Source organism: Garra rufa, chromosome 19, assembly GCF_049309525.1.
Source record: "Garra rufa chromosome 19, GarRuf1.0, whole genome shotgun sequence".
In the NCBI taxonomy this organism is placed as follows: domain Eukaryota; kingdom Metazoa; phylum Chordata; class Actinopteri; order Cypriniformes; family Cyprinidae; genus Garra; species Garra rufa.
In genome coordinates this window covers 13,552,355-13,572,056 of record NC_133379.1, presented here as the reverse complement: position 1 = coordinate 13,572,056, position 19,702 = coordinate 13,552,355, and the positions used below count along the sequence as shown (strand labels likewise).

Here is a 19,702-nt window from a genome sequence, read left to right as displayed (position 1 = left end):
TTAAGCTTTACCATCACAAAGATGGTGTTTAAAATATAAAATGGATTTTTTTTTTTTTATATTTCATAAGGGTTTTTCTTTTGCTTTATTAAATAATTGCCAAGAGGTATTACATATTCATGTCAAATTAACATTAGCTGCCAGAGGAATAGAAGAAACAAAAATAGAAAAAAGAAAATTACAATGTTTTCAGAGCTTAACATGATTTCAATGTTTGTTCCAAGAGATCTACATACAATTTGAGGACATTAATAAAATGAGAAAATTTGGTTTACATTGGGCCCACTTTTTCTTGCGTAAATTTTCCTAATAACTAGCTATTTTTGATCAAATAAATGTAGCCTCGGTGATGTTAAACAAAGACTATAGACTTGTCACTCGTATAGTTTTGAATGGGGAAAAATGCAACGTTCATTATGGCCGCGAAGCCCCGCCTTCTTAGTGAAAGAGCCAATCGTTGATTAGTAAAGTCAGCGCATCACTGCAGCTGCAGTTAGAAGTCCCGGTTGCTATAGAAACAGTCGGCGCTCTAACGAGCGCTCAGTACTGCGCATGCGCACTGGCTCATTTAGCCGGTAAAATAAGCGTTTTTTTAACGTTATTGGAGCACAAGGAACCATATTTATGAGACAGTTCTTGTTGGATTAAATTGGAGATTTAAAATATTAAATTTAATCGTAAATTTGGTGAATAGTTTTGGAGAATTTGATGTTTCCCCATTCAAAGAGATAGGAGCTGCACTTGCCTGCCCAAGTAGCGTTTCAAAGATGGCCGCCGAGTGACATGACTTTGTGTTAAACCTTAAACCGTTAAAAGCCTTAATGTTTTCAAACCACTGATTAGTAGTGTATCTCATCTAGTCAAGTTTATGGCATCATGTTGAAACAGCGATTAACAACTAAGAACTGAAATGGCGAAAGGCTAGAGGTAGGTTAAGGAGGTTGCTTGCTGTAAACTGAAAAGCCTAATTAAATACAGCCATAAACACTCACCTCACCTTTTGTTAATTTCTGGGCCCACTCTTAACATTTAAAACCTACCGTGGTTTCCTGGGGGTCCTTAGCGCTCATTCATCGATGTAAACAAACATCCAACGCGCCGTTTCCTGTGAATGAGCGAGACTTCCGGTTCATTAGCCGCTAGGAAAAATGAGAACAACAAAGCGCTGTTAACGCTAAAACTGTTTGCACTACAAACCAGTGTGCTTTTAATTAAGATAATACGGTAAAACACATCCGTTTTTAATATCAAGCCGCAAAACAAGCTGTTTGTACAGCTAAAGAAAACAACCTGAAACAGATGGCACCGGAAGCCAGACACATTACATTTACAAATGGCCGCGTCTGGTTGATAACCTCAGTAAATCAGATAATCCCACGAAACGCTGAAACATGTTTCAAAATAATGTTATTTGGTTAAGAGGCAGGATCAAAATATGAACTCAGGAATACATCAGGATTAAATTCCAGTGCTGAATGGCCAGAAGAGGGCAGCAGAGCATCTTTTAATCTCAGAGTTTAAATGGAAATGTTGAGGAAGTGTTTTCTTTGGGGGTTTCAGATGAATCACAGCTGTGTGCGTGTCATATTGATTTCATAATGAACTTCTGAAAGTATTCTTGAGCGGCTGACATTGGAGACAGAATATGACCAGATTTCTGAAATGTAAACCGGACATTTCCTACTACACTGGTCAGCCAGGTACAGGACACCACCGATTACAACTAAAATAGTGAATACAAATTAAAATAAAATAAGTGGATCAGAACTAAAATTACAAAGTCAAGCTAAAAACTAATTTGAACTGTAGGTGGCACTAGAAGTTTAACCATATACACACCAAAATACATCACAGCTGGAATGGAGCCTTCCTCTTGACAGTGTGCTGTATTTAATTAAAGGGACAGTTCACCCGAAAAAGTTAATTCTGTCATCCTTTACTCAGCCTCACGTTGATCCAAACCTGTATGAGGTTTGTTCTTCTGTTGAAAAGCCATTGACTTTTCTGTGGACAACTGCTTCTTTAAAATATCTTCTTTTGGGTTCAGCAGCAAAATGATGGCCTAATTTTCATTTTTGAGGTAGAACAGCTATTCCATAAAAGTTATTTCTAATGCCAACTCCTTGAAAATGATCAAATGATACAAGGATGAATAATAAACATCTCATTTATTATAGATATTCTGGTAGGACAACAGTTTCTCACATCATCCACACTGAACCTTTGGTTACACAGAGTTACAGACTCTGAAAGGAACAATCCACATGAATAAGATGTAAAGTCCTCGTACCTTCAGGCTTCAGATATTGGTTTTGTAAAAAGAAATCCTTCGAATGGCTAAAGAGTGGAAGCTGTGGTAAAATAACACATGTATAAGATCAGAACACAACAACATATTGCACTTTGGTTAGGTGACAGTGCTTTAGACAGCAACATATAAAATGATCGACAATAAAGACGTTTCTGAAGCTGTCAACTTTGGCGGCGCGGGTCGCATCGGTCTCGTCTCGTCCAGTGTGATGCATTTACAGTAAATGTGCCACTGACAGTCCGGTGGCAGACCATAACTCACATTTCAAACATCGCAGAACAATAAAAGTGGCAAATTAGTTGCTGTCTAATACATAAAACCACAAAAACATTCGGTAAAATAACTTACGGTACCAATTAAAATACGCTTTTTCACTTTAGTAAAGAAAAACTTGCAGCAGTTCAAACTAATTTAAAACATAAATTCCTTTTTTCAGCATTTCAACATTTGTACAAGGAAACTGGTTATAAAAGAAAAGTCATAAGTTGCAATTTTACATAGATGTAAGTAAAGGTATATATTAAATGACCATAGAAAAAAATACAAATATATAAGGATATGCAAAGTTTGTACAATATATTTGGCACCTTGAAGGTAAAATGATAACAGTAGCTTTTCAACTAAACTAAGACGAGCGACCGTCAGACGTTGAGTGGTAAATAAACTAGTTACGAAGATTATTCAGCTGTATGAAATCCCTGCCTTTAAATGAACACATCTTTCATCTACATCGGTCACTATTAAAATGAATAAAGCTCAGTTTTGTTTGAATTGAGAGATGCTGTGTTGGTCAGTATGTATTATTCGAATACTCCTTTGGCTTCAGCATGATGTGAAGTTTGACCACTGCTTTAAACTGCATTCACTGATTCTTGTGCTTTGACAGAAAAGTGTCAAAAGATGAAGAATCTTGGCGTGAGCGGCGCGGGAGCTCATGTGGTGGAGGACTCAGAGTACGGGAAGAACTTAGTGACTTTGCTTATTGTGCCGGCCCTCGGAGAGTCCGAATCTTCACTCATCCTGAAGAAAAGCTCCTGTTCTTTCTTCCTCAGGGTCAGTTCTTCCTCCAGAACCTGAGAGAGGAAACAACAGCACATCACACTTCAACTCATACTTCAAGCATCCAATTAACTGACCATATGCACGGATTACTTCCTGGTTTTAGACAAGCCAGCTCAGTCATTTCCAGTCAGCTGTACTGAGCCGTAATAGGAGTGCACTTTGCTCGTTTTCTCTACATAATCCATTCACTATCAAAGAAACATTTTGTTTAAAAATTACACTGAATGAGCTAAATATGCACGAGTCATTGCTATGATTGACAGTGATAATTGAACAAAACATCTGACAAGCCGATGTGACAGAAACAGAGCTGTGCATTAAATGATTCAGACTAAATTCAGAGCCACAAAACTACAGCAGTAACACGTCTGTGTTGGTTAAATATGGGCTGTTTAATAGCTTTTACACTTCAAGAGAAAACTTGATGTAGATAAAGGCAGGCATTATTTAGTTATTATACCATTAATATTTAACTTAACTAAAATATTTAATTTGCAGTGAACGATATATAAGTATTTAAATATTTGTTTGTGTCTGAGCTTATTTTATTTTAATGACTTTCTGCACTTGCTATACTATATACTTCAGTGCGGTAAAAGCACTACAATTTGTTATACCAATAATTTTATAATAAATTGAAAAGCAAGACTTGAAAAACTTATGGAGTTGAAATGGCAGCTGCAGCCAATGATTGATCCTCTGCTGCCATCTTCTGGTTGTATGGGTCGTTTCATATCGATTTCATCTTAAAAAGTCATTTGTCGTGAAAGGACTTTTTCCATGTCATCTTCATGAATGAAAAGTGAATTTTATTTCACAGCTGTATATTTGAAAAACAATGAAGGATTTAAAATATGGCCAGATTTTAAAAATGTGTTCATGACTATGAAGGCAAGTTACTGATTATCAAGAATATGATTAACGTTAGCCTAAACACATTTTGATAGTGTTTAGCTGTCAGCATTTAAATGTACAACTATGCAGGTTGGGATTACCAGGCTTGCATTTAAATATGTTGTTAAATAAAACGAAACTGAATGTTCATGCTATCAATATTTACAATGTTGCAATTATTATTTTTCTCAGTTTCTGATAAGAACGAGGCTCTAGAGGAGTCTCAAGAGTGTCCACCTATATCTAGCACATATAAAATGAGCTTCAGCGGAAGTTTACGAGCCTTTTTTTTTTGTTATGCAGAAGTTCTAAAGAGTGCTCAGTGCATATGGTCAATTAACTCTTTTTTGTCTGTTTTCATCAAGTGCAGTCTTGGTGAGAGGAAAAGACTTTAAAATCTTACCACCCCAAACATTTGAATTGTAGCATGCAATTTATTCATGTATTTTGATTTTCACATAAAATCTAAGCCAGTCACTAGACTGAAATGTGTCAGCAGAAGTCAAGTGCAGACCTTCTTCCTGGGCTTGAGGCGTTCCCTCCATTCCTTCAGCTGCAGGTTGTGATCCTCATCCAGAGACTTCAGACGCATCGTTTCGTTTTCTATCAGCAGGTGGCATTTCTCATTCTGAAGGAGACATTCACACACATCAGGCTACGGCTACATTTGAAAACACATCTTTTTCTCTACAGTTTGGCCTTTCATCTACACTGAATTGGTGTGTTTGACAAATATTTTGAATCTGAAAGTGAATTTGAAAACGCTGGCATTGTAGTGTAGAAACTGAGGGTTTTTAAAACCAAAATATGTTTAGTCATTTTAATGCATATTATACTGATAGATATCTGTGTTTGCACTAGTATGTGGCTGTTATGAGCTGTTCAATCTTCATTTATTTGATCAAAAATACAGAAAAAAAAACAGTAAAATTGCAAAATGTTATTACAATCTGAAATAATGTTTTTTATTTTAATATACTTTGAAATATAATTTATTCCTGTGATGCAAAACTGAAATTTCAGCAGCTCTTACTCCAGTCTTAAGTGTCACATGATCCTCCAGAAATCATTCTAATACGCTGATTTATTATTAGAATTGTTATTAGAACTAACAAATATTTTTTGGAACCTATGATTCTTTTTTTCAGGATTCTTTGATGAATAACAAGTTAAAAAGAACCTTTCTATTTTAAATAGCTGTTCTTTTTAACCTTTTATTGATCAAAGAATCCTGAAAAAGTATCACAGGTTTCAAAAAAATATTAAGCAGCACAACTGTTTCCAACATTGATAATAAATCAGCGTATTAGAATGATTTTTAAAGGATCGTGTGACACTAAAGACTGGAGAAATGATGCTGAAAATGTAACTTTAATTACAGATATAAATTAAATGTTAAGGTATATAAATATAGAAACATTGTGTTATATTGTAATAATATTTCACAATATTACATTGTTTTCTGTATTTTTGATTAAACAAACATAGCCTTGATGAGCAGAAGAAACTTCTTTAAAAACATTAAAAATCTTACCAATTCCAAACTTTTTAGCAGTAGCGTATATAGATAGATAGATAGATAGATAGATACACACACACACAAAAACACAATACCAGTTTTCTAACAGTAAGATTTTTTAAGAAACCTCTTCTGTTCACAAAGCCTGCATTTATTTGATCCAAAGTACAGCAAAAACCTAAAATATTTTTACCATTTAAAATAACTGCTTTCTATTTGAATATTTTTTCAAATGTAATTTATTCCTGTGCTTTCAAAGCAGAATTTTTGGCATCATACTTCAGTCGTCAGTGTCACATGATCCTTCAGAAAATCATTCTAATATTATGCTTTGCTGCTCACAAAACATTTAGTTATTATGTAAAAAAAAAAAGGCTGAGTAGATTTTTTTCAGGTTTCTTTGATAATCTTTTTTTTTTTTTTTGAGCAGCAAATCAGAATATTAGAATTATTTCTGAAGGATCCTGTGACTGGAGTAATAACGCAAAAAAAATTTGCTTAAAAATATGAATGAGCTTAAAATGAATAGTGAAAATATTCCAAAAGTGTTTTTGCTGCACTTTGGATCAAATAAATGGCAGGCTTGGTGAACAGAAATCTTACTGTAAAAAAAACTTTTGACTGGTAGTATGTATATCCACATTCAATTTTAAAATGGTATCTTTTGTGTGAACGTCCTTTTAAAAGATGACATGAAATGTTGCATTGACCTGCAGCTGCTGCAGTTCTCTGCTGTTTCCCTCACACTCGCTGATCTTCTCCCTCATCTGGTTGTCGTGTTTCTGCTGCTGGTGCAATCGCTCGGCCTTCTGCCTCCTCTCCTCCAGCCTGGAGAACTGAACGCCAGAGAGAGAAAGAGATAAGAGTCTCCAAACGGAGGACACATGAGAGCCATTATAGAGAGCCACGCTTTACCTCCTTGGTCTTCTCGCGGTCTTCTGCTGAGCTTCCGCTGGAGTTGATTCTCAGGCTCTTCTTGAACATGGCCATGCGTGTTTTGGCCTCGCTGCGCTGGATCTTGGGCAGCCTGTTCTTCTCCTGTTGCTGTCGGGCCTTGAGGAGCTCAATCATCCGCTGGTTGTAGCACTGCATCTGCTCCTGCTCCTGTGATAACACATACACACACACCAGACAGACACGGCTCAGTGTACAGCACTAACATACAGCAGCTTTCCACTCGATCTGACCTCAGTCTGCACACTTTAGATGAATGAAATGAGGCAGCAGCAGCAAAGTCTGCATCACTTAAAAAAAAAATGTTACAAATGCTTTTTGACCCAAAAAATATATATTTTTAGAAATAATTTTATTTTGTTTCAATTTTAGAAATTTTGTGCTTGTGTCAGGTTTTTTAAAACCATTTTATTGGTTTAGTTTATTTTTATTTCATTTTTTTTTGTAAAACTTATTTCAGTTAGTTGTCAAGGTATATGCTATCTGTATGCTAATATAGTTATTTATGTTGATTTTTTTATTTATTTGTTTTATTTCTTGTATTTTTTATGTGCTTGTATTATAACTTTTTTCAAGTTGCAATTTTAGTCCTACAACTTGAATTGTTTCAATTTTTGTTTAGTTTAAGGTTTTCGTTTATATGCATGTTTTATGTCACCTTTTTTCAATTAACAAATGTTTTAATTTTGTTTTAGTAAACAATAATAACCCTGCTGCACACAAAAGCAATATTTAGTTTTTGTGTCCAGCAAAAAAAACAAACTATTTTTTGGTTACTTTTTTGTATAATAAATTAGAAGAATTTTTAAAAAATCATTCAAATTCAAGATTTAGACAGATTTGTGAAAATTTGTTTTTTGTTCAACTCACAAAAAATAAACCAACTCGTTTATCTATAGTAATATTTATATGCCATATTTATATGCCATTAATATATCAAATTAGCTTCAAATTTTGTATATTTTGTTTAAATTTTAGTAATTGTTATGTGCTTGTGTCTCAGCTTTATTTCAATTAACAAATGTTTTTAATTGTTTTAGTAAACAATATTAAGCCTAAAAACATTTGTGTCTGTAATAAATTAGAATAACTTAAAAAATCATTAAAATTTAAGATTTGAATTGCTCAGACAGATTTGTGATTTGTTCAACTGAGTCATAAAAATTGTAGTAGTATTTATAAGTTATTAAATATTTTATTAATATATTAAATTAGCTTTTATTTTTATATTTCTATTTTTCATTTTAACTAGTTTAAATTTGAGTAATTTTGTTTAGTGCTTGTGTCAGGTTTTTTAAAACCATTTTATAGGTTTAGTTATTTTTTATTAATATGTTGAAAATTTATTTTAAATTATTTTAATTTGTATTTTTTTATGTGCTTGTATTATTATTATTTTAACTAACTAAGTATTTAGGTATTTTTTTCAGTTGCAATTTTAGTCTTTCAAATTGATTTTTTTTTTTTTTTTTCATTTTTGTTATGTTTAAGGTTTTCATTTATATTTATGTTTTATCTCAAAAAAGCATTTATTACATAATTATATAGTTTTTTATGAATTGTTTAAAGACTGATTTGCTAATGAATCTTTCAGACTAGTTCAAAGTCTTCAGACTTTTAACTAATTTTGAGCAGAGAATCTATATATATGACTTATTCAGACTCGGACAGCACAATTTTTAAATTTCTTTGTCATTTCTATGCTGTTTTTTTTTTTTTTTCCATGTCATTGCTCATTTTTCAAATCTTTGGAAATGCAGGCTGGCTCAAAAGACCTTCACAGATCTCCCAGATGAGCACCAGCAACATTTGAATTGAAAAAGAGTAAAAAAAATAAGAAGAATTGACATAATTCAAGGATCAATCCAAACCTTCTCGTGTTTCTTGAGGAGCTGGTGTCTCTGCATGAAGTACTGGTCCTTCAGCTGCTGTTTGAGGAGCTGGTGTCTCTCATGCAAGCTCTTCTCTTCCAGGTCCCAGATAGTGGCCTCTCGCTCTGACAGACAACAACAGAACTGAGGTAAGCATGCAGTCTCTGTAAAACTAGTCTACGTAAGGATGGTCTGGTCTGAGCACATTTATACCTCTAAGCAGAGTCTGTTTGCTGATGAGACAGCGGCGCTCCGTCTCGGAGATTTCCCTCTTGTTTTGACCAATGATGCTCTTCAGAGTTGAGTCCAGATAAGCTCTCTGATCTGCCAGGAACTTCTCCTCCTGTGTAAAGCAGAGCCAGAAACAAAAACACAAACCTTTTCTATAGTGCTTTTCACAAAACTGCCCTCCAGAGGCAAAGCACAGTAACTACACATTTGGTCAAAACTGAGTTAAGGCTTAAAATGGGCTTTGTGACAACCGTTTTGGCAAAGTCTCCTGGTTCAATTTTGTCCCGTTTCAGAGAAAAATCCAACAAAATCCAAACTAATACCATATATGGTGTCAAAACTTTAAAGGCGTTTTTCTCCGTTTCAGTGCTGGCGTAGTTACTGCACTTTGCCTTTGTAGGGCAGAATACATACACACAATACAAACAGTCTTTAACTGACCTCCTCTAATTTAGTCTGCTGAAAGTTGTTCATTTTGATCTTCATGCTTTCTTTCCTCTGACTCCTTGGCATTTTCTCCACTTCTTGTTTAACCTGAGACAAAATACAGATACAAGTGTTTCATTTCAAATTGAACACCAACTTATAAGACCCCAAGTATTTTAACATTTACAAATGTCACAAATGTTATTGCTTTGGATAATCTATCAGATGTAGCCTAAAAGTTACAGATTTTTCAATCTTTGAGACAAATGTTGACACTCATATCAGTGGCTCTTCAGCACAAAACCTAAAAACGTATGTTATTTTTTTAGTCATAGTCCACCTTTTAATAAAATATACATTACATCCTATGAATTTCTATAAATATAAAAATATAGTCATTAGTTATAGAAATGTTTCTCAGAATCAATCATATTGCTTCTAGATGTTCACTATTCTTTTAAAAAACATTTCAATGCATATAATATTTAGCAGATTTAACATTTATTGCCACTTTTTAAATTGGCGTAGCTCAGCTTAACATAAAAACTGTTATTATTATTCTTCTGAGACTAAAATTTCTAACTGCTCCTCCTCCTCGAGCTTCAACTCTACAAACTACAAATTCAGGCCAGATCTTAAGACTGATCTGACTCCGGTTGCTGTATCTTTTCTAACTGATGGGACTTACGGTTTTCCGAAAAATGACGATTAAAACTGGGAAAAATCCCATAGGCTTACATTGACGGAATGAGCCAAAAATTGTCATTAGTTTTCATTCTAACCAAGCCTAGCAACTAGAATCATGTTAGTGACATGCTAATCAGGCTAGAAACAGCGCAATCATGCTAGCAAAATGCTAGTAAAAGGCTAAACATACTAACAACATGTTAATCATGCTAATAACATGCTAATTAGGGTAGAAACATGTTAAAAACATGCTACCAACATGTTAATCAAGCTAGAAACATTCTAGTAACTTGTTAATCATGCTAACAACAGTCTACTAATGCTAACGGCATTCTAATCATGCTAGCAACATGCTAGTAACAGGCTAAGCATGTTAGAAACATGTTAACCACATGCTAATCATGCTTGTCACTTGCTAACAACATGCTAATCATGTTAGAAACTTGTTTACAACATGCTAATCATGCTAACAAACGTGTTAAGTACATAACAACATGTTTATAATACCAAAAACATGCTAGTAATTTGTTAATCATGCTAATTACGCTAGAAACATGTTAACAACATGTTAATCAAGCTGGTAATCATGCATGCTAACTTACTAATAATGCTAGCTACACGCTAGTAACATGCTAATCATGTTAGAAACATGTTAGGACCTTGCTAATCATGTTAGAAACAGGTTACCAGCATGTAAATTGTTAACAACATGCTGGCAAAACTATCAACTAATATGTTAATCACGTTACAAACATGCTAGAAATATGCTAGCAACATGTTAGTAACTTGCTAATCATGCTAGCTATATGCTAGTAACATGCTAAATAAGTTAGAAACATGCTAGCAACATGCTAAAACATGCTATCTATCCATTCACCCATCTATCTGACAGACTTTATTGCCTTCGAAATATTCAAGATTTAAGCTTTAAAACTACTTTAAACTTCAATCATTTTCAGACTGAAAACCATAAAATTGTTTTACTTTCTGATCGACTTTTTCAATCCAACTTATATTTTGTCTTGACAATTTTTTTCATCTAGTTTCATATCCAGTTCTAAAATATTATTTACACATTTGAATATATTAATCAATTCATTTCATTATTATAATGGAAAATTAATTTATTACCAAAAAGAAACAGAAATGGTTTGGGATATCACCGAAACGACACATGGTTCAAGTGTACTTTTTGGAGGGTTCCTGTAACTGATTGTGTCACCTCTTTCTTCCTGTTCTTCATCTGGTCCAGGAATCTGTTGTAGGCTTTCTCTTGTTCGGCGCGGATGCGTTTGCCCTCGTCCCGCAGTCGTACGGTGTGATCCGTCTCCATTTTCTCGATGGTCTGTTTCTGCTGTTTCTCCAGCGTCTCCAGCTCTGTGTCGTAGTACTTTCTCTTGGCCTGTGAGCAAAGCCGCACACAGATATATCAGATACTTCTGGAGCATCAGTGAATGTTAGAACCTTTTTTAATAGTTGTGTTTGAGTCCCTCAGTTGTCCTCTGTATGAAAAGATGGATCTCAAAATCATACAGTCACTGCTGGAACGGGTTCAAATATGCAAAAGATGCTGGAAAATTAAGAATCTGAAGGACCTGAAGGATTTTTTCTGAAGAACAGTGCTCAGTTTAACTGTTCAGAACAAACAAGAGACTCGTGAACAACCATCACAAAACAAAAGAACAATCGTAGATCATCCAGGTAACCACACAGTAATAAAAACGAAGGTTTCTCAAACTTTTGCAGGGGGTTATTTTAATAATTTCAGCTATTATTTTGTATTGTGGACTATATGTAAACATCTTTGATGTAAAATATCTTACTCAGGACAGTACTAAATAAAAAAATAACATGCATTTTGTATGATCTCTCTTATTTTGTTAAAATTATTCACATTTTCACAGATTCTACAAGGGATTCCCAAACTTTCACATATGTATATGTATATATGTGTATATAATTATATATTATTCATTTTGAGGAACACTGTCTGTTTTTAGTGAGTGAGATGAATTAATGCATGTTGACATTTATTCTAGAACTAAAGGAACATCTTACTCACAATTTCTCTCAACATGAAGACAGGAGAGCTTTTAATCAATAAATGGGGGGAAAGTAACTCCGATATTTTCTTGACAATTAAAAAAATGCGTTACTTTACTAGTTACTTGGAAAAAGTTATTAAAGATTATGGAGTTGGATTTTATTTAAAAATGTCTTATTGATGGATTTGTTTCAGCTTTTGTCTTGTCAAGATGTAACTGATGGACTGGAGTGGTGTGGATTATTGTGATGTTTTTATCAGCTGTTTAGACTCTCATTCTGACGGCACCCATTCACTCCAGAGGATCCAATGGTGAGCAAGAGATGGAAATCTACATTTTGGATGGCGATAGCAGAGCCAGGGAGTGTCCAACAAACTTTTCTGTCCTTTTCTGTCCTGTCACTAATTTCTCTGTGCTCAGGGCACACACTCTTCAACTTTACGCGAATATGAGGCCAAGCATATCGCTTCATCATAAATAAAGCACACAAGAAACTACAAGCATAATTCTGTTGTCTGTTAAGTCATGAAATTATCAAAAAGGCGATTAAAGCTCCAAACTGTCCATGCACATCTATGCACCACATTAAAGAGCATGCATATACTAAAATATATTCTGCAATTTGCGATCACAATACAAGGCGCAAGCTGATAGACTATGTTTTTTTAATTATCATTATTTGTATGTTAATGCACAAGTAAATGTGAGCACAGTGCATTTATATAAGGAAATATGCGCTAATTTGTTTTTCTCTCATTAATTTGTAAACTACAAACAAAAATGAAACAATTTAAATGCATAGAATAACAAATTCTACATTCTAGCATTTATGTGCTGTTGACTTCCAGCCTTTTTCACATTCTTATCCCTATTTGCATGGCTCATTCATGAGTATGCAATGTTGAAGAACAAGCTTTTGGGGGTTTTGAGAACCATAGTCCCTACAATAGTCAAATGCTTTTCTAGCTTAGATTTTTTGTCTTGTTTCCAGTCAAAATATCTAAAACTTATTAAATCAAGAAGGATTTTCTAGACAAGTAAAAATTATTGTCTTGTTTTCAGAAAAAAAACAAGTCATAACTAAGTGAGTTTTTGCTTAGAACAAGCTAAATAATCTGCCAGTGGGGTAAGCAAAATAATCTAATTTTAAACAGAAAACAAGTTTATTTTTCTTACCCCACTGGCAGATTATTTTGCTTGTTTCATGCAAAAATGCACTTAATTTTGAATATTGTTTTCTGAAAATAAGACCATTTTTACTCATCTAGAAAATCATTCTTGATTTAAGAATTTTGAGATATTTTGGCTGGAAACAAGACAACAAATCTAAGTTAGAAAAGCACTTTTTGCAGTGTATCACTCGACCTAATTAAAAAAAAATATCTCAATTCAATTAAGTGAAAATTAATTGTATTCTGTTCAGAGGTGGGTAGTAACGAATTACATTTACTTCGTTACATTTACTTGAGTACATTTTTGGGGTAACTAGTACTTTTAGAGTATATTTAAAGATAGGTAGTAAAAGGTACTTTTACTCTTACTCAAGTACATTTATAGTGAAAAAAATGTATTTTACTTGCTACATTTGATGGCGTTCCTCCGTTACTGTCCTCAGAAACATGTCGTTGGAATTTTCATTTCATGTCTGATAAAACTGCGTTAATGCTACTTTGTATACAGCCGTTACTATGGAAACCGTAATATTTCAGCGCTCCTGAAGCGCCTCCTCGTGACAGAGAATCAATTTTTCATTTCCAATACATTTTTTCAGCTGTTTATGGTCAAATGATTGCAATTATCGACCCATGTTTTTATGCAGCAAACACAGAGTTGTAAATGTAAAAGTTAAGGTGCCTTCTAAAAATCTAAACAAGTACAGTAATATTTATGTTTTAAATAAATATAATAAATTATATACTCAATTTATCCCTTTTAATGTTATAAAGGATGAAATGCCATAGTGTAACATATTTTGCTTTTGTGTGAAACTGTATCTGAATTTTAAATCATGACATTTTATGGCTTAATATTCTACTTTACATTGTCCAATCCCATTACTGTTTATTTTACTTTTGCAGATCTTAAAAATGGTTATGAATTGCTTTAAATTAATATTTAAAAATTCTGCAGATACACTAAATGAAATAAATATAATGAAATAAAATTATTTACTTGATATTTGTTTAATTTGTGTATTAAAAACATTTTTGATTAGACTCCTATCTGATTTTCTATATTAAAAAAAGGTCTTTTTTTATTTGGGCTAGTTAAATACATTTTCGGGCTACCAGAAATTTTGCGAGCCCTGTATGTATATGTATATAAACACCTTACTTCAGCCTATGTTTTCAAGGAGAGGTGTGCGGAAGCTTTCCAAACAGTTTGAAATTCAGGGTTTTCACTTGATATCAATCAGATCAGAAGTAACTTTTTCCATCGGATACTTTTTTACTCTTTCTCAAGTAACTATTAAGATTGTTACTATTGTTAAGTAAATATTTCCATAAGTACTTGTACTTTTACTTGAGTACAGATTTTGGGTACTCTACCCACCTCTGGTTCTGTTTTAGTCACTAAAACAGTCTAGTAGTTTATAGTCAAACACAATTTTTATATTGAAACAATGAAGATTTAATTTCATAATGTCTCTAAACGGAGTTGAACCGACTTTGCAATAACAAACATATAATGTTTTGTGTAAATCTGTTTGTATGTGGTTGTGGAGACAGACAGACTGCTTTGGGTGGTGGACGTCTGAGACACTCACATTCATCTCCTGGTCAAATCTGCGTTGCATCTGCTCTCGCTGCTCCTTCAGCTTCATGTTGAGCAAAGCCTGAGCCCGATGTTGCTCTTTCTGCAGCAGACGCAGATCTCTGAGCTCCTGACGCCTGTGAGTATGAATGAACAAATGTGAGGAATCATTGCTTCAACTGTGTTACACAATAATCTGCAATTCCAAAACTGTATGACATTCGGTGTTTCTTGTCCATACAAAGAAGTCCATGCGGTTCAGTTACTTCTTTTGTGTTGTGCAGACAGGTTTAGGACAACAGGACGGTGAGTAAATGATGAAAGATTCTCATTTTTGGGTGAACTGTCTCTTTAAGATGAACATTTGAAACAACACTTGTGGAGTCTCCCGCCAACCAAAGAATGTCCAGAATGCAGCGCTAGTCTGTTCTTCAGTGTCACGGCCCACAGACGGCAATACAGAGGATTCATGGGAAAACGCCCCCACCTCATTCATTACAGGACTCCACTGACAGCCGAACACCAGAGGAATGTTCCACAGAGATATTTTATGTGGGGTACATTTCAAGCCTGTCATGAACACAACCCAGTCGTATTTCACCACAAAACTCAAAGAAACAAAGACATTATGCAAGTCTATATAGACTTATATACAGTGTCTTGCAAAAGTATTCATACACCTTCATTTTTTTCACATTTGTTTTGTTGCAGCATTACGTTAAACTGCTTTAAATTAGTTTTTCCCCACATCAGTTTACACTCCATACACCATAATAATGACAAAGCAAAAACCAGATTTGTAAAATGTATTAAAAATCAAACACTGAAATAAGCAGATTGCATAAGTATTCATACCCTTAACTCAGTCCATAGTTGAAGCACCTTTACAGCCTCAAGTCTTTTTGGGTCTGATGTGAGCATCTTTGCACATCTGCATTTGGCAATTATCTGCCATTCTTTGCCTCACCTTTTCACCTCTCCATCTCTGTCAGCTTGGATGGGGGCTGGCAGACATTTTCTAGAGTCCTAGTTGTTCCAGTCGTCTTCCATTATGGAGAATGCTTCTGTCAACCTTCAATGCAGCAGATTTGTTTCTGAACTCTTCTCTAGATCATCGCCTTAACGCAAGTCTGTCACTGAGCTCTACAGGCAGTTATCTTGGTTTTTGCTCTGATATGCATTTTCAGCTGTTAGACCTTTTCTGAGAGGTGTGTGCCTTTCTAAATCAGACTCATTCAAATGAATTTGCCACAGTTTAACTCCACTCCAAGTGTAGGAACATCTAGAAGCAATATGAATGCTCCTGAGATAAATTTCCAGTGTCCCAGAAAAGGGTATGAATACTTATGCAACAGGATCTTTTCAGTTTTTTTTATTTCTAATAAATTTGCAAAGTTGTTACAAACCTGTTTGTGCTTTGTCATTATGGTGTATGAGATGTAGATTGATGCGGAAAAAAAGTAATTTAAAGCAGTTTAACATAATGATGCAACAAAACAAAATGTGAAAAGAATGAAGGGGTATGAATACTTTTGCAAGGCACTGTAAGTCTGTTATTAGTTTTTTTTTTTTTTTTGCAAAATTTAATGTTTTTTTAAAAAAGTCTCCGCTGTGTTGCTGCTCATCAAGGCTGTATTTATTTGATCAAAAATAAAGAAAAAATGTTTAAAATTGTGAAATATTATTACAATTCAAAATAAATTTGTATTATTTTAATATACTTTAATATACAATTTATTTCTGTGATACAACGCTGAATTTTCATCATCATTACTCCAATATACAAGTAATGATGTAACACTATACAGTACCCCATTAAGTTTGGGGTTAGTCATTTTTCTTTTTTTTTTTGACCCAGCAAGTATGTTTTAAATTGATAAAAAGTGATAGAAAAGACCAATTTTCTTGAAATATATTTATATTTTAAAGTTTTAAAGTTTGTCAAGAATTTTTTAGAGGTGATTAGCTTGTTTCTAACATGATTAGCGTGTTGTTAGCATGTTTCTAGCATATTTCTAACATGATTAATTTGCTACTAACGTGTTGCTAGCATTTTGTTAGCATCATTAACATGTTGCTAACATGTTTCTAGCATGACTAGCAAGTTATTAGCAATGTTTCTAACATGATTAGCATTGTGTTAGCATGTTTCTAGCATGATTAGTATGTTACTAACATGTTGCTAACATGTTGTTAGCATTATTAACATGCTGCTAACATGTTTCTAGCATGATTAGCAAGTTACTCGCGTTTCTAACATGACTACCATATTGTTAGCCATGTTTCTAGCATGATTAGAATGTGTTTGGCATGTTTCTAATAGCATGTTGCTAGCATGTTTTTAGCATTATTAACATGTTTCTAGCATGATTAGCAAGGCACTCATATTTGCATGATTAGCATAGTACTAACGTGTAGCTAGCATGATTAGAATGTTGTTAGCTTGATGTTAGCATTACTAGCTTGATTAGCAAGTTACTAGCATGTTTCTAGCATTAGCATGTTGTTAACAATGTTTCTAACATGATTAACATGTTTCTAGCCTGTTTTCAACATGATTAGCATGCTACTAGCATGTTGTTAGCATTAACATGTTGCTGACATGTTTCTAACATGATTAGCAAGGCACTTGTTGTTTCTAGCATGATTAACATTTCACTAGTGTGTAGCTAGCATGATTAGAATGTTGTTATCATTACTAGCATGATTAGCAAGTTACTAGCATGTTTCTAGCATTATTATCATGTTGCTAGCATGTTGTTAATATGCATATCATTTGATAGCATGTTTCTAGAATGATTAACAAGTTATTAATATGTTACTAGCATGATTAGCAGTTCGTTAGCATGTTTCTAACGTGATCAGCATGTTACTGATGTGTAGCTAGCATGATTAGAATGTTGTTAGCTTGATGTTAGCATTACTAGCTTGATTAGCAAGTTACTAGCATGTTTCTAGCATTAGCATGTTGTTAACAATGTTTCTAACATGATTAACATGTTTCTAGCCTGTTTTCAACATGATTAGCATGCTACTAGCATGTTGTTAGCATTAACATGTTGCTGACATGTTTCTAACATGATTAGCAAGGCACTTGTTGTTTCTAGCATGATTAACATTTCACTAGTGTGTAGCTAGCATGATTAGAATGTTGTTATCATTACTAGCATGATTAGCAAGTTACTAGCATGTTTCTAGCATTATTATCATGTTGCTAGCATGTTGTTAATATGCATATCATTTGATAGCATGTTTCTAGAATGATTAACAAGTTATTAATATGTTACTAGCATGATTAGCAGTTCGTTAGCATGTTTCTAACGTGATCAGCATGTTACTGATGTGTTGCTAGCATGATTAGAATGTCGCTAGCATGATGTTAGCATTACTAGCCTGTTGTTAGCTTGATTAAAAGTTACTATCATGTTTCTAGCATCGTTAGCATGTTAACATGATTCTACTTGATAGGCTTGGCTAGATAAATACTAGCTTAAGTTTAAAGAGCATTTCAGTAAGTTGCATATTAAAGTATATTAAAACAGAAAACAGTTATTTTAAATTGTAAAAATATTTCACAATATTACAGTTTTTTCTGCATTTTTAATCAAATAAATGCAGCCTTGACGAGTAGAAGAACCTTAAAAACATTATTTAAAAAAAAAAAAAACATTATTATAAAATTTTAAAATATTTTGATTTTGGGGTAAAATATGACTAAGTCTGTTATTATGCAATTTTTTTAAGTTTTTTAAAAAAGTCTCCGCTGTGTTTCTGCTCATCAAGGCTGTATTTAATAAAGAAAACATTTTTAAAATTGTTAAATATTATTACAATTCAAAATACATTTGTGACCCTGGACCACAAAACCAGTCATAAGGTTAAATTTTACAAAACTGAGATGTATACATCATATGAAAGCTCAATAAATAAGCTTTCTATTGATGTATGGTTTGTCAGGATAGGACAATATTTGGCTGAGATACATCTATTTGAAAATCTGGAATCTGAGGATGCAAAAAAATCAAAATACTGAGAAAAACACCTTTAAAGTTGTCCAAATTAAGTTCTTAGCAATGCATATTACTAATCAAAAATTACATTTTGATATATTTACAGTAGGAATTTTACAAAAAAATCTTAATGTAACATGATCTTTACTTAATTTCCTAATGATTTTTGTCATAAAAGAAAAATCAATAATTTTGACCCATACTATGTATTTTTGGCTATTGCTACAAATATACCCCAGCGACTTAAGACTGGTTTTGTGCTCCAGGGTCACATTTGTTCTATTTTAATATACTTTAAAATATAATTTATTTCTGTGATACAAAAGCTGAATTTTCATCATCATTACTCCAATAAACAAGTTATGATGTACACAAGTAACAATATACACTGCCCCATTAAGTTTGGTTTAGCAACTTTTATTTGTCTCATTTAAAAAAAAAAAAAACATACCATATATAATTTTAAAATATTTAGATTTTGGGGTAAAATATGACTCTGGTGTGTTCTTTGTGAGACTGAAGTGAAGCTGTGGTTTTTTCACAGCTCACATATAAGTAAGTTCTCTCTCAGTCCACTTGATGGCAGAAGTGCTGTGGTTATTGAGTGCAGATGTGACAGTGTTGATGTGTGTTTGCTGGGAAACGCTCCATGTGTAATCTGCTAGCAGCAGCTGAGGTGTTTCACAAGAAAAGAGCAGTTTCACAAGAATTGAGATGATGGATTTATCTTTTTTAAGGGAGATCACATCTCCAGATTTGTCCTTTTCCCCTGGCTCCACACAAAGATTCCCTTGTGTATTTATGTCCCATTTGGAAAAGGACAAGGTCTTGGACCTGAGGCCTAAAATAGTCTGTTTACTCAGCCAAGATGCAAGAGCAAGTGGAAAAATGCTGCTGAGGGTATTTTCTTATTAAGAGTTTGATCAAAGAGAGTGAAC

The 19,702-nt window shown here is 33.6% G+C and overlaps 1 protein-coding gene across 1 annotated transcript in view; it reads right to left on the bottom strand.

Moving 5' to 3' along the window:
* Positions 1-2,149: 2,149 nt before the first annotated feature.
* stk10 (serine/threonine kinase 10) overlaps positions 2,150-19,702 on the bottom strand; it is a 48,906-nt gene continuing 31,353 nt past the window's right edge. The window contains exons 8-16 of the mRNA XM_073823959.1: positions 14,768-14,891; positions 11,178-11,357; positions 9,284-9,376; positions 8,825-8,954; positions 8,612-8,736; positions 6,702-6,890; positions 6,497-6,622; positions 4,782-4,895; positions 2,150-3,384 (exon numbers count right to left, since the gene is read on the bottom strand). Coding sequence (XP_073680060.1) covers positions 3,244-3,384; positions 4,782-4,895; positions 6,497-6,622; positions 6,702-6,890; positions 8,612-8,736; positions 8,825-8,954; positions 9,284-9,376; positions 11,178-11,357; positions 14,768-14,891 — 1,222 coding nt within the window. The 3' untranslated portion in view covers positions 2,150-3,243. The remainder of the gene's footprint in view (positions 3,385-4,781; positions 4,896-6,496; positions 6,623-6,701; positions 6,891-8,611; positions 8,737-8,824; positions 8,955-9,283; positions 9,377-11,177; positions 11,358-14,767; positions 14,892-19,702) is intronic.